The sequence below is a fragment of the Leuresthes tenuis genome, unplaced genomic scaffold (assembly GCF_036924035.1).
Source record: "Leuresthes tenuis unplaced genomic scaffold, fLeuTen1.0.hap1 SCAF_12, whole genome shotgun sequence".
Classification (NCBI taxonomy): Eukaryota; Metazoa; Chordata; class Actinopteri; order Atheriniformes; family Atherinopsidae; genus Leuresthes; species Leuresthes tenuis.
The window spans coordinates 34,483,784-34,498,945 of record NW_027325366.1 but is presented as its reverse complement, the minus strand read 5'-3'; the positions used below and the strand labels follow the sequence as shown (position 1 = coordinate 34,498,945).

General features: G+C 40.1%; 2 protein-coding genes across 3 annotated transcripts in view; one reads left to right on the top strand and one right to left on the bottom strand.

Moving 5' to 3' along the window:
• Window positions 1–5,947: 5,947 nt before the first annotated feature.
• Window positions 5,948–12,005, bottom strand: LOC140320018 (uncharacterized). Of its 2 annotated transcripts, XM_072397779.1 has the most exons (12): window positions 11,962–12,005; window positions 11,534–11,572; window positions 9,813–9,884; window positions 9,651–9,695; window positions 9,077–9,124; window positions 8,565–8,618; window positions 8,437–8,484; window positions 7,655–7,702; window positions 7,022–7,202; window positions 6,806–6,901; window positions 6,637–6,714; window positions 5,948–6,555 (listed from the first exon to the last, which is right to left on the bottom strand). In XM_072397779.1, exons 1-12 carry the CDS (start codon window positions 11,988–11,990, stop codon window positions 6,355–6,357), a joined length of 939 nt encoding a protein of 312 aa, XP_072253880.1. In that variant the 5' UTR covers window positions 11,991–12,005; the 3' UTR covers window positions 5,948–6,354. The 2 variants fall into 2 exon arrangements, with proteins under 2 accessions (XP_072253880.1, XP_072253879.1); XM_072397778.1 differs by lacking the exon at window positions 11,962–12,005 and having other exon boundaries at window positions 11,534–11,615.
• Window positions 12,006–14,820: 2,815 nt separating this feature from the next.
• Window positions 14,821–15,162, top strand: part of LOC140319808 (uncharacterized) — a 481,384-nt gene continuing 481,042 nt past the window's right edge. Inside the window, exon 1 of the mRNA XM_072397595.1 lies at window positions 14,821–14,855. The gene's annotated coding sequence lies outside the window, so the exon portion shown is untranslated. The remainder of the gene's footprint in view (window positions 14,856–15,162) is intronic.

Sequence of the window (15,162 nt, the reverse complement as noted above, 5' to 3'; positions counted from 1 at the left end):
GCATGTTTTTTTCATACGTTAGTAAGCGTGTTTTTTATGCATGTTTTGTCATACATTTGTAAGCGTGTTTTTTGTCATACATTTTTAAGCGTGTTTGTCTTTGTTTTTTTCCATACATTAGTAAGCGTGTTTGTATGCATGTTTTTTCTTATACATTAGTAAGCGTGTTTGTATGCATGTATTTTTCATACATTAGTAAGCGTGTTTGTCTGCATGTTTTTTCTTTTACATTTTTAAGCGTGTTTGTCTGCATGTTTTTTTTCATACATTAGTAAGCTTGTATGTTAGACCCAATCCCAACCAGACTGTTCAAGGAGGTTTTCCCCTTAATTGACACTTCCATATTGGATTTGATCAATCGGTCTTTGTTGATAGGATATGTACCTCAGACTTTTAAGGTTGCTGTAATTAAACCTTTACTTAAAAAACCTACTCTTGATTCAGAAGTGTTGGCTAATTATCGACCTATATCCAATCTCCCTTTTTTGTCCAAAGTTCTTGAAAAAATAGTTGCAGTTCAACTTTGTGATCATTTACATAGAAATAATCTGTTTGAAGAGTTTCAGTCAGGATTCAGAGTGCATCATAGCACACAAACGGCACTGGTGAAAGTTACCAATGATCTCCTGTTAGCTTCTGATAGCGGACTTGTTTCTGTGCTTGTCCTGTTGGATCTCAGTGCTGCATTTGATACGATCGATCACAGCATTCTGTTACAGAGACTTGAACATGTTATTGGGATTAAAGGAACTGCATTAGGCTGGTTTAAGTCATATTTATCTGATAGATTCCAGTTTGTTCTTGTAAATGAGGAATCTTCCTCACACGTTGGAGTAAGTCATGGAGTTCCTCAGGGTTCTGTGCTTGGACCGATTCTTTTTACTTTATACATGCTTCCATTAGGTAACATTATCAGACAGCATGGCATAAATTTCCATTGTTATGCTGATGATACTCAGCTGTACTTATCTATGAAACCAGATGAAACCTACAGGTTGGTCAGGCTACAAGCCTGTCTTAAAGACATAAAGACCTGGATGACTCAGAACTGTCTGCTTTTAAATTCAGACAAAACTGAAGTTGTTCTCTTTGGACCTGAGCGCTTCAGGGAGAAATTGTCTAGTTATATAGTTACTCTAGATGGTATTTCCTTGGCTTCTAGTTCTACAGTGAGGAACCTTGGAGTTATTTTTGACCAGAATTTATCATTTGACGCACATATAAAACTGGTTTCTAGGACTGCCTTCTTTCACCTTCGTAATATTGCCAAAATCAGGAACATCCTGTCTCAAGGTGATGCAGAGAAACTAGTTCATGCATTTGTTACTTCAAGATTGGACTACTGTAATTCCTTATTATTGGGCTGTCCCACATATTCTCTGAAAAGCCTCCAGCTGATCCAAAATGCTGCAGCCAGAGTTCTGATGAGAACTAACAGGAGAGATCATGTTTCTCCAGTTTTAGCTTCTCTTCATTGGCTCCCTGTTAAATTCAGAATAGAATTTAAGATTCTTCTCCTCACATATAAAGCTCTTACTGACCGAACTCCATCATATCTTAAAGATCTCATTGTACAATATTTTCCTAACAGAGCACTTCGCTCCCAAACTGCAGGTTTACTTGTTGTTCCCAGAGTTTCTAAAAGTAGAATGGGAGGTAGAGCCTTCAGTTATCAGGCCCCTCTCTTGTGGAATAAGCTGCCAGTAAATGTCCGGGAAGCAGACACCCTTTCCACTTTTAAGATTAGGCTTAAAACTTTTCTTTTCGATAAAGCTTATAGTTAGGGATGGCTCAGGTAATCCTGAAACATCCCATAGTTAAGCTGCTATAGGCTTAGACTGCTGGGGGACCTCATCTGTCACACCTTTCCTCACTTTGCTCTCTTTTTCCCCCTGTTTAATTTCAAAATTGATTTTATGTACATGTGACATTATTGTGGTTATTAACCTATGTTTCCCTGTTCCAACAGATATCCTTTGAATGGCGTTATGGTGTTTTTCCCCCCTCTTTTCCCTCTTTTCTGTCTTCTCAAACCCCAGTTGGTCGAGGCGGATGGCCACCCTTCCTGAGGTTTCTTCCTGTTAAAAGGGAGTCGTTCCTTTCCACAGTCGCCACAGGCACGCTCAGGACGGGAGATTGGACTGAAGACACATTTCGGTGCAATCTGTTGGTTTCCTTAGCTAGGATATTAATTTTTTTAATTAGCTCTATATGAATTAATTGGATTATGATTACAATGAATTGAATTCCAATTGGCTTGAATTGGACTATATTACTTAAGTGCCTTGAGATGACAATTGTTCTAATCTGGCGCTATATAAATAAAATTGAATTGAATTGAATTAAGCGTGTTTGTCTGCCTGTTTTTTCTTATACATTAGTAAGCGTGTTTGTATGCTTTATTCTTTCATACATTTTTAAGCGTGTTTTTTTTCATACATTTGTAAGCGTGTTTGTCTGCATGTTTCTTTCATACATTAGTAAGCGTGTTTGTCTGCATGTTTTTTCTTATACATTTGTAAGCGTGTTTGTCTGCATTTTTTTCATACATTAGTAAGCGTGTTTGTCTGCATGTTTTTTCTTATACATTTGTAAGCGTGTTTGTCTGCATTTTTTTCATACATTAGTAAGCGTGTTTGTATGCTTTATTCTTTCATACATTTTTAAGCGTGTTTTTTTCCATACATTTGTAAGCGTGTTTGTCTGCATTTTTTTCATACATTAGTAAGCGTGTTTGTCTGCTTTATTCTTTCATCTGCACCGAGGACTAGCCTCTGTATATGGGACGTCTGCTTATCTAAGCCACCGACCACGCCTTTCATACATTAATAAGCGTGTTTGTCATTGTTTTTTTCCATACATTAGTAAGCGTGTTTGTCTGCATGTTTTTTTTCATACATTTGTAAGCGTTTTTGTCTGCATGTTTTTTTTCATACATTAGTAAGCGTGTTTTTTATGCATGTTTTTTTCATACATTTGTAAGCGTGTTTTTTTTCATAAATTTTTAAGCGTGTTTGTCTGCATGTTTTTTTTCATACATTAGTAAGCGTGTTTGTCTGCATGTTTCTTTCATACATTAGTAAGCGTGTTTGTATGCTTTATTCTTTCATCTGCACCGAGGACTAGCCTCTGTATATGGGACGTCTGCTTACCTAAGCCACCGACCACGCCTTTCATACATTAATAAGCGTGTTTGTCATTGTTTTTTTCCATACATTAGTAAGCGTGTTTGTCTGCATGTTTTTTTCATACATTAGTAAGCGTGTTTGTATGCATGTTTTTTCTTATACATTAGTAAGCGTGTTTGTCTGCATGTTTTTTTCATACATTAGTAAGCGTGTTTTTTATGCATGTTTTGTCATACATTTGTAAGCGTGTTTTTTGTCATACATTTTTAAGCGTGTTTGTCTTTGTTTTTTTTCATACATTAGTAAGCGTGTTTGTCTGCATGTTTTTTCTTATACATTTGTAAGCGTGTTTGTATGCATGTTTTTTTTCATACATTAGTAAGCGTGTTTGTCTGCATGTTTTTTCTTATACATTTGTAAGCGTGTTTGTATGCATGTTTTTTTTCATACATTAGTAAGCGTGTTTGTCTGCATGTTTTTTTTCATACATCAGTAAGCATGTTTGTAGACAAACACGCTTACTAATGTATGAAAAAAACATGAGGACAAACACGCTTACAAATGTATGAAAAAAACATGCATACAAACACGCTTACAAATGTATGAAAAAAACATGCAGACAAACATATGAAAAATACATGCATACAAACACGCTTACTAATGTATAAGAAAAACATGCAGACAAACACGCTTACAAATGTATGAAAGAAACATGCAGACAAACACGCTTACAAATGTATGAAAGAAACATGCAGACAAACACGCTTACAAATGTATGAAAAAAACATGCAGACAAACACGCTTATAAATGTATGAAAAAAACATAGATACAAACACGCTTACTAATGTATGAAAAAAACATGCAGACAAACACGCTTACTAATGTATGGAAAAAACATGCGGACAAACACGCTTACTAATGTATGAAAAAAACATGCAGACAAACACGCTTAAAAATGTATGAAAAAAACATGCAGACAAACACGCTTACAAATGTATGAAAAATACATGCATACAAACACGCTTACTAATGTATAAGAAAAACATGCAGACAAACACGCTTACAAATGTATGAAAGAAACATGCAGACAAACACGCTTACAAATGTATGAAAGAAACATGCAGACAAACACGCTTACAAATGTATGAAAAAAACATGCAGACAAACACGCTTATAAATGTATGAAAAAAACATAGATACAAACACGCTTACTAATGTATGAAAAAAACATGCAGACAAACACGCTTACTAATGTATGGAAAAAACATGCAGACAAACACGCTTAAAAATGTATGAAAAAAAACATGCAGAAAAACACGCTTACAAATGTATGAAAAAAACATGCATAAAAAACACGCTTACTAATTGTATGAAAAAAAACATGCAGACAAACACGCTTACAAATGTATGAAAGAAACATGCAGACAAACACGCTTAAAAATGTATGAAAAAAACATGCATACAAACACGCTTATAAATGTATGAAAAAAACATAGATACAAACACGCTTACTAATGTATAAAAAAAACATGCAGACAAACACGCTTACTAATGTATGAAAAAACATGCAGACAAACACGCTTACAAATGTATGAAAAAAAACAAAGACAAACACGCTTAAAAATGTATGAAAGAAACATGCAGACAAACACGCTTACAAATGTTATGAAAAATACATGCATACAAACACGCTTATTAATGTATGAAAAACAAAATGCAGACAAACACGCTTACTAATGTATGAAAAAAAACAAAGACAAACACGCTTAAAAATGTAAGAAAGAATAAAGCATACAAACATGCTTACTGATGTATGAAAAAAAACATGCAGACAAACACGCTTATTAATGTATGAAAGAAACATGCATACGAACACGCTTACTAATGTATGAAAAACAAAATGCAGACAAACACGCTTACAAATGTATGAAAAAAAAACAAAGACAAACACGCTTAAAAATGTAAGAAAGAATAAAGCATACAAACATGCTTACTGATGTATGAAAAAAAACATGCAGACAAACACGCTTACAAATGTATGAAAAAAACATGCAGACAAACACGCTTACTAATGTATGAAAAATACATGCATACAAACACGCTTACTAATGTATGGAAAATACATGCATACAAACACGCTTACTAATGTATGAAAAAAAACAAAGACAAACACGCTTACAAATGTATGAAAAAAACATGCATTAAAAACACGCTTACTAATTGTATGAAAAAAAACATGCAGACAAACACGCTTACTAATGTATGAAAAATACATGCATACAAACACGCTTACTAATGTATGGAAAATACATGCATACAAACACGCTTACAAATGTATGGAAAATACATGCATACAAACACGCTTACTAATGTATGAAAAAAAACAAAGACAAACACGCTTACTAATGTATGAAAAAAAACATGCAGACAAACACGCTTATTAATGTGCCTCAGACGAGAAAAGCTATCTTTAATCTCCATACCAAACTCCAGAACAGCCATCGAGCGGTGGAGGGAGGTTATTGTAAAAACATCTCACCCAAACCTCGCTGTCAGCTGAATATCTATCATTACCTTTGACCTTAAACCTGTCCATAACACACTGCTGAGCCTGAAATCAAGTTTAAATGACTTTGGACCTGTGGGAACAAAACTCCTTTCCCATGTTCACAGGAAGTTCACATAAAATGGTGAGCAGTGAGCTTATCCCCAGCATGTGGGGAAAACAGGTGCACGCACACACAAACACGCTAACCCTGGAAACATTGATCAGTTATTTTTCCAGCAAAATTTCATTTTATTGCACTTTGATATGAGATTCTACAAACTTGATTTCCACTGATAAGGTTGGAAAAACATTCAGCTTATGATTTCAATAAATCAAATGTAGAACCAATAACATTAAGCTGGATCCAGATAGTAACATGTGACCCTGTAGAAACCCACAGAAACCCATTTCTCACCTGATGTCAAACTGCTTTTTCCCTCCTATAATTTAAACTTTTCACATCAAACATTTCTGCCTTTTAGTCTAAAATATTTCAGCAATGAATAAAACATTGTGAACTATTATTTCATGAAGATAAAATTGAATGAATGGAAGCAAAAATAGCATAAATTAAATCTTAAATAACATTAAACGTGATGCAGATATTAACTTGTGTATAAACCCAGCAAAGCTCTAAAAACAGACAGATTCTCTCCTCATTCCTCAGTCTGCTTCGTCTACATGGCAGAAGAAGGTTTGATGTCTCGAGGAAAAATGTCCCAAGGATCCATCCCCGGAGCGAGATTCTTCCAGTCGGGCTGAAGAGGAGGATTGTTTAAAGCCATCAAGCAGCCCAACCAGAAGCACTGTGAGGTCAGAGGTCTCAGAGTCACCATCACATCCTTTGAGTACTGACCTCCATGTTCGGGGACATGAGTCTGTGGAGGAATGGTTCAGTGTTCAGTTCATTGTTCAGCCTGAAGTTTGGTTCCTTTAGCTGTAACATGTGCCTCACATACCTGTAGAAGGTCTTCTTTGGTGCTGTGGTACAGAGCCATCTGCAGATTCTGAATGGTTAGCTGTCTGTACTCTTTAACCTGGGACACAGGAAACATGCAGGTTACAGACGTCTAATAACACAATCTGCTTTAATGATCCAGTTCAGACAACAGTCCTACAGCACAGAACCTTCTGAGGTCCACTGTTGGAGTCGGTCAGTCCAAACGCCTCTTCTATCTGCTTCTTCTTTTTCTTCATTTCCTCTGTTGCATCTTCAAAGGTTTTCTGGAAGGATCAGTTTCAAGATTTATACCAAAGATCCACACTCACTGGAATTCAAAGTTGAACTTGGACAGGAAGTCAAGGAATGAACCGAGTGCCGTTGCTTCAACAGTGTTACTGTACCTGAAGCAGAGCTTGGGCTGACTGTGGGTTCATTTCAGTGGCCTTCAGATCATCCTTTATCTGAGGCCACTGCAGCAGTTTCAGCCTGTCGTACATCTCTGTCAGTCTGGTTTTACTGACTGGGCTGTTAATGCTCTCAGTGTCTGCAGCTTTTATTGAAACAGCCACATCTGCTGCCAGTCTGTCCAGATAGAAAATATAAAACATGACAGTGGAGACACTTTCCATGTTTACACATGCAACACATTAATGGTGTTTCCCCTTTTTGAATGCACATTTCCCCTGTATGAATGCACATTTCCTCTCTCTGAATGTACATTTCCCCTCTTTGAATGCACATTTCCTCTCTTTGAATGCACATTTCCCCTCTTCGAATGCACATTTCCTCTCTTTGAATGCACATTTCCTCTCTGAATGCACATTTCCTCTCTCTGAATGCACATTTCCCCTCTTTGAATGCACATTTCCTCTCTTTGAATGCACATTTCCGCTCTCTGAATGCACATTTCCTCTCTATGAATGCACATTACCCCTCTTTTAATGCACATTTCCTCTCTCTGAATGCACATTTCCTCTCTTTGAATGCACATTTCCTCTCTTTGAATGCACATTTCCTCTTTGAATGCACATTACCTCTCTTTGAATGATTTCAGTTCTTCCTCTTTTCGTTTCAGATCAGACCTGAAAGGAAATGAAGGTCACAAAGGATCATGTCTGTTATCACAAAGTTACAGCTCCGTATCATAAAAGTTGGGATGGGATAAAAACACAAATAAAAATAGAATAAAATCCCAGTGACATACATTTCCTCTGACTTACTTTTCATTACAGACAATATTAACCTAAGAAATGTCACGTTTCATCTCTTTTTGGTTCTCTTTAATTGAATTAAACTGAACCGATTTAAATAAAATAGAAATAAATGGAATTGGATTGAATGGAATAATCAACTTTTTCTGAATGTGTTTCAGGTCTGAATTGTAACAATGGCTGGATATTAAAAAATAAATGAAACTGACGTAACAAAAGCGCCACCTTTGGGTGATCGGGGGGTTTGACTGTCCCCACGATCATTCAACCAGTGGCCAGAAGCGCTCCAGAACTTGCTGGAGGGATTATATATCCCCTCTGGCCTGTAACACCTGCGGATCCCCCAGGAGGGGGATGTCTGGGTTTCCCTGCTGGACCCGTTGGCTCTGCAGCCCGATCTCGGATAAGTAGAAGGTAGTGGATCAATGGATATGACATTAGCTGAAACATTTTGAGTTCATACTTTCTGACATGAAAGAAAAGTCAAAGGAAATGTAGGAGTCACTGAGTTTTCCTTTAAACTAGCCTTTCTCAGCCCTCACCGTCCCAATTAATTAAACCGTCAGCACTCTGTTCATTCATGGATATATTCAGAAATCTCTCACCTGGCTTCATTAAGCTTCTGCTTGTAAAACGTCTCCATCTCAGTCATACTGTTTTAAAAATATCAGAACGAGTTCAAACTGGAACACGGTTACATTATTGATGCCATCCAGTGTTTTCAGAGACAAACCTTTCTTTGTGTTCTTCACACTGCTGGCAGCTGGATTCTAACTTTGGTCCTTTGCTGTACAGGAAAAACAACACTGATATCACTTAGTTTAGGCTAAGCTGGTCACTCAGGCAGAATCATGCAGTGAGTCACACTTATCTCACATTCACGGAGGAAAACCCTTTTTCATGTAGAATTTAACTGTAAAGACTTGGGTTATTCATCCCTCCTGCACCCTCTGTGGCGTCATGCTTATAGATGTTATAGATAAGCATGTTTCAACATGTTTCTTGATGTATCAAAGCCCCAAAAGCAGTTTCTTTTCCTCAAAATCACCTCGAATGTGTTTCATGTTTCCATCAAGACTTTCTAATGCATAATTTTAAAGCTTTGAGAAATATGAGATGAAGTCTCTTTGCTTTCCTGTGTGCAGGGAACAGCTGAGGACCTCCACAGAGAGTTGGTGAAACTGACTCTCAATTCACTTCCAAACTGATTGGATTCTTATTGGACTGGTCTTTTTTGTACTGTACCTTGTTTGCAACAAATTCAGTTCCTCCTCTTTTTCTTTCAAAGCGGTGCTGTGGGGAAATGCACACAGGACTGCGTCATTATTTAACACATTTTGGATAAAAAAGCACGATGTGACGCAACATTGAGTTGAGTCCTGAGTGACAGGAGATCATAATGAACAGGAAGTTATTTCTTCTGCAGCTTCCACTGCTGTGAATTACAGTTTTATTACACTAGTATAACACAAGGGTTCAGGACATAAAGCAAACTTGGTAAATTAACCACTGATTGACGTCAGTTTGACCCCAAAGAATCAGGTTTGCTCTGCTGGTTGTTTCTAATTTTCAGGAGAAACTTGTGAGAACAGATTTAACGTCTGATCTGAACTCTGAACTTCAGCAGGAAAAGTGCTGCCAGCTACTCTGAGCTGGTCCAGAGCACAGAACATGAAAAAAACATGACAACAAGATGCTTAAAGCCAGATGTGTGCTGCTGTGTTACTGTGAAAGGTGCTGATGGACAGTTACTGTTACTCAATCAGATTTCTGTTGAATTCTTCTTCCCCAGCTCCCCACCTTTAGAGAAACTACTTACTTGGCCTCATTTAGTCTCTCTTCAAGCGTCTCTATCACTGCTATTCTGTGTGGACACATTGGGAATAACTGCTTTAGTGACAACCCTTCAGAACACAGGTTCTGGAAACATCAGACAGTTGATATCAAACAGAATATCAGGGGAATTATTTCAGTACCAAACCTTTCCTCCTGTTCTTGATCTTGTTGTTCACAGCGCCGGCAGCTGGATCTCACACTTTCATCTCTCTGAATTCTGGTGATGAATAAAAGACTTTTGATACATGTCATGTTCTGCTTTCTTAGCTTCATTTACTAGAAATTTACATGAATTGAGTTGTTTACTTCCTGTTCTGCAGTCTGTACATAGATGCAGGCCTTTAAGGCCGTTTGCATCAGGGACTTTATGTCAGGAGAGAGATGCTGACTCCATGTTTTCAACCTAAAACATCAAACTGTGCAGCCCACCACCTCAGATTTAGTGTTTGTTTGAAAGAAAGAGCGAAAGAAAGAAAGAGCGAAAGAAAGAAGGAGCGAAAGAAAGAAAGAAAGAGCGAAAGAAAGAAAGAGCGAGCGAAAGAAAGAAAGAGCGAGCGAAAGAAAGAAAGAAAGAGCGAAAGAAAGAAAGAGCGAAAGAAAGAAAGAGCGAGCGAAAGAAAGAGCGAAAGAAAGAAAGAAAGAGCGAAAGAAAGAAAGAAAGAGAGAAAGAAAGAAAGAGCGAGCGAAAGAAAGAAAGAAAGAAAGAAAGAGAGAAAGAAAGAAAGAAAGAGCGAAAGAAAGAAAGAAAGAGCGAGCGAAAGAAAGAAAGAAAGAGCGAAAGAAAGAAAGAGCGAAAGAAAGAAAGAGCGAGCGAAAGAAAGAGCGAAAGAAAGAAAGAGCGAGCGAAAGAAAGAAAGAAAGAGCGAAAGAAAGAGCGAGCGAAAGAAAGAGCGAAAGAAAGAAAGAAAGAAAGAAAGAGAGAAAGAAAGAAAGAGCGAGCGAAAGAAAGAAAGAGCGAGCGAAAGAAAGAGCGAGCGAAAGAAAGAAAGAAAGAGCAAAAGAAAGAAAGAGCGAAAGAGAGAGAGAAAGAAAGAAAGAGCAAAAGAAAGAAAGAAAGAGCAAAAGAGCGAAAGCAAGAAAGAAAGAAAGAAAGAAAGAAAGAAAGAAAGAAAGAAAGAAAGAGAGAAAGAGCGAGCGAAAGAGAGAGAGAAAGAAAGAGAGAGAGAAAGAAAGAAAGAGCGAAAGAAAGAAAGAGCGAGCGAAAGAAAGAGCGAAAGAAAGAAAGAAAGAAAGAGCGAAAGAAAGAAAGAAAGAAAGAAAGAGAGAAAGAAAGAGCGAAAGAAAGAAAGAGCGAGCGAAAGAAAGAAAGAAAGAAAGAGCGAAAGAAAGAAAGAGCGAAAGAAAGAAAGAGCGAGCGAAAGAAAGAGCGAAAGAAAGAAAGAGCGAGCGAAAGAAAGAAAGAGCGAAAGAGAGAGAGAAAGAAAGAAAGAGCAAAAGAAAGAAAGAAAGAGCAAAAGAGCGAAAGCAAGAAAGAAAGAAAGAAAGAAAAAGAAAGAAAGAAAGAAAGAAAGAAAGAGAGAAAGAGCGAGCGAAAGAGAGAGAGAAAGAAAGAGAGAGAGAAAGAAAGAAAGAGCGAAAGAAAGAAAGAAAGAGCGAAAGAAAGAAAGAGCGAAAGCAAGAAAGAAAGAAAGAAAAAAGAAAGAAAGAAAGAAAGAAACTGACAGAATAACCCACAGTTGCACTGAGTTTCTATCAGAAATCCTCTTTAAAGACAGCAGATTAAGCAGGCTGTGCTGTTTTATCTGAAATCATTTCTCTGATGTCACCGCCCTGCAGCTACAGTAAAGTAGTAGTAGTACAGTAAAGAAAGAAAGACGTTTTATCTGAAATCATTTCTCTGATGTCACCGCCCTGCAGCTACAGTACCTCACGTCTTCTGCAGGAGGTTCATAGCCGGTGGAATTCCTGCGGAGAAAAAGCAGCAAGTGAAAAACTATCATGTTAAATAATCATTTTCTTCACCTTTGGAACAGAACTTTATCTCTACGGTTCTCTGCAGGGTAGTTTTATACAGGAGAGGTTCACAAAGATGCCGAATGGATTCAGTCATTACAAATAACCGAATGTCAGATAATCAACTGACAGAGTTTCTGTGAAAAATCATTCAGATGAAGAATGTCCAAGTTCATCACTTTTTTAATCCATCTGATCTCAACAAGCAGCTTTTACTTTAGTCATTTCTGATAATTCTAATAACACTTTACACGAAGCATTGATTCACATTAAATGTACATTCCTTCTGGAGTACGAACCACTCTAAATAAAAACTGGTGAATGATTTCTGTTCTTCTTACCTGAATAATTGAGAGAAGAATGAACCCATTTTGCAGCAGTTTCCTTTCCCTCTCGTCCGTGGGTGAGTCTCTCTGTCGGTCTGACAGCAGAACTGATAAACTGCTGCTCAGCCGCTCTGACTTTCCTCATCCAGACAAGCTGGACCTGTTTATTTAGTGGGTGACTCATGCGTCACAGTGGCACACTTTAGCACTGCATGCAGTGGAGACAACTGTGACATAAACAGTCTAATTTATTAAATTCACGTCTTTGTAACAGGCACAGTTCATACTCGATTATTGGCAAAGAAATCGTTTATTTTAATATTTACCCTTAAATCCAGAAGTGTTTTGACCTACATCCAATCTCCCTTTTTTTTAAATCTACAGTTCATCTTTATTATTGGGCTGTCCCACATATTCTCTGAAAAGCCTCCAGCTGATCCAAAACCCTGCAGCCAGAGTTCTGATGAGATCTAACAGCAGAGATCATGTTTCTCCAGTTTTAGCTTCTCAGTTGAGGTGAGGTGGCTTACTGCCGGCAATGCGGACCAAACTCTGGCACCGGTCATACAGAGACCCAACGGCCCCTATCAAGGGGTCCGGCACTCCATATTCCCGGAGCAGCCCCCACAGGACTCCCCCAGGGACACGGTCGAACGCTTTCTCCAAGTCCACAAAACACATGTAGACTGGTTGGGCGAACTCCCATGCACCCTCCAGGATCCTGCTGAGGGTTTTGAGATCTGGTCCACTGTTCCACGGCCAGGACGAAAGCCACACTGCACCTCCTGAATCCGAGGCTCGACTATCCGACGGATCCTCCTCTCCAGTACCCCCGAATAGACCTTACCAGGGAGGCTGAGGAGTGTGATCCCCCTGTAGTTGGAACACACCCTCTGGTCCCCCTTTTTAAAGAGGGGAACCACCACCCCGATCTGCCAGTCCAGAGGCACTGTCCACGCGATGCTGCAGAGGCGTGTCAGCCAAGACAGCCCTACAACATCCAGAGCCCTGAGAAACTCAGGACGGACCTCATCCACCCCCGGGGCCTTGTCACCGAGGAGCTTTTTGACCACCTCAGCAACCTCAGTCCCAGAAATGGGAGGCCCCGTCTCTGAGCTCTCCGACTCTGCCTCCTCCGAGCACGTGTTGAGGAGTTCCTCGAAGTATTCCCCCCACCGACTCACAACGTCCCTAGTTGAGGTCAGCAAAGCCCCGTCTCCACCATACACAGTTTTGACTGTGAGCCGCTCCCCCCCCCCGAGACGCCGGATGGTGGACCAGAATCTCTTCGAGGCCATCCAGAAGTCGTTCTCTATGGTCTCACCGAACTCCTCCCAGGCCCGAGTTTTTGCCTCAGCAACCGCCGAAGCCGCAGCCCGTCTGGCCTGTCGGTACCTATCAGCTGCTTCCAGGGTCCCACTGGCCAAAAAGGCCCGATAGGACTCCTTCTTCAGCTTGATGGCTTCCCTCACCACTGGTGTCCACCAGCGGGTTCGGGGTTTGCCGCCACGACAGGCACCGACCACCTTACGGCTACAACTCCGATCAGCCGCCTCGGCAATGGAGTCACGGAACATGGCCCATTCGGACTCAATGTCCCCCACCTCCCCCAGGATATGGTTGAAGCTCTGCCGGAGGTGAGAGTTAAAGCTCCTCCTGACGGGGGATTCCGACAAACGCTCCCAGCAGTTCCTCACAATACGTTTGGGCCTGCCAGGTCTGATCAGCATCCTCCCCCACCAGCAGAGCCAACTCACCACCAGGTGGTTATCAGTTGACAGCTCCGCCCCTCTCTTCACCCGAGTGTCCAGGACATACGGCCGCAAGTCCGATGATACAACCACAAAGTCGATCATCGAACTGCGGCCGAGGGTGTCCTGGTGCCAAGTGCACATATGGACACCCTTATGCCTGAACATGGTGTTCGTTATGGACAGTCCATGACTGGCACAGAAGTCCAACAACATAACACCACTCTGATTCAGATTGGGGGGGGCGTTCCTCCCAATCACACCCCTCCAGGTCTCACTGTCATTGCCCACGTGAGCATTGAAGTCCCCCAGCAGAACGAGGGAGTCTCCGGTAGGAGCATTCTCCAGTGCCTCCCCCAGGGACTCCAAAAAGGGTGGGTACTCTGAACTGCTGTTTGGTGCATAAGTACAAACAACAGTCAGGACCCGTCCCCCCACCCGAAGGCGGAGGGAGGCTACCCTCTCGTTCACTGGGGTAAACCCCAATGTACTGGCACACAGCCGGGGGTACGTAAACAGCAACCTCTGTTTCTAATGTGGAAGTCACCCAATCAACAGGTTCAGTGGGTTGATATGAAGGAACACGACAACAAGCCAATGAGCAGCAGGCACCGTTTCATTTCCTTCCTGGAGGCCCCACCCTCTGAGTTGGAGACTGTAACCTGAGCTCTACGGTCAGACTGACACAGCAACTTCACCTTGGGAAACCGTAAAGACGAATAAAACGGCATATGTCAGCAGAAATTTGAGGTATTTAAAGAATAACACCAGCTTCTTAAACTCACTTTCAGTCAATTTATGGTGTAAAATAAGATAAGGAAGAGAAACAATGTGTACAGATATAAATCTTTTACACACAAAAGCTTCTGTGCTGACAGACATATTAAATGCTCTGTAGTCATTTTTAACACAATGTTACATTTTCCTTTTACATGATGCGATGCATCATCCAGTGACGATGTTGAGGAAGCGTCCACATGAGCAAAGGTCTGGCTCTCACCTGTATGCACTATATGACTGAACTCCTGTTGAATTTAAACATGTGACACCACTGGTTACTTAGATTGTCTATAATAACATACAGAGGTACAAACCTGATGACATTTGCTTGTGTTCTCACAGCTCTCAGTCCAGCGCTGGTCATGCTGCAGCAGGAAGGTCTGTTGATGGCTCAATAGGAGCTCTTTAGTTTCTTGTGAAACTAAAGAGCAACACAAGAATATTGGATTTCATCATTCTTTGATACTAACTCTGTGGACTGATCACTGTCTCATGTCACTGAATCATTTTCTAATCGTCCTGTTTAACACACGGCTGTTTTAATCTCTTCTAAAACCTTTTCCAGTCATGAGATGATTCATTTTAACATTTTTAACTGCTTTTCCCCGACTGATTGGTCTGACTCGCATAGATTTCTACTTTTGATCGTTCAAGATGTTTTCTTAGTGCAAAAGGAACCTGATCT

Excerpts from the sequence above, each read along its gene's own strand:
- LOC140320018 (XM_072397778.1), bottom strand. The coding sequence starts at position 11,607 with ATGATAGTTTTTCACTTGCTGCTTTTTCTCCGCAGGAATTCCACCGGC. Across the intron at positions 6,902-7,021 it reads CAGCCCAAGCTCTGCTTCAG|AAAACCTTTGAAGATGCAAC; the intron begins GTACAGTAACAC and ends TGATCCTTCCAG. Across the intron at positions 6,715-6,805 it reads CCAACAGTGGACCTCAGAAG|GTTAAAGAGTACAGACAGCT; the intron begins GTTCTGTGCTGT and ends CCTGTGTCCCAG.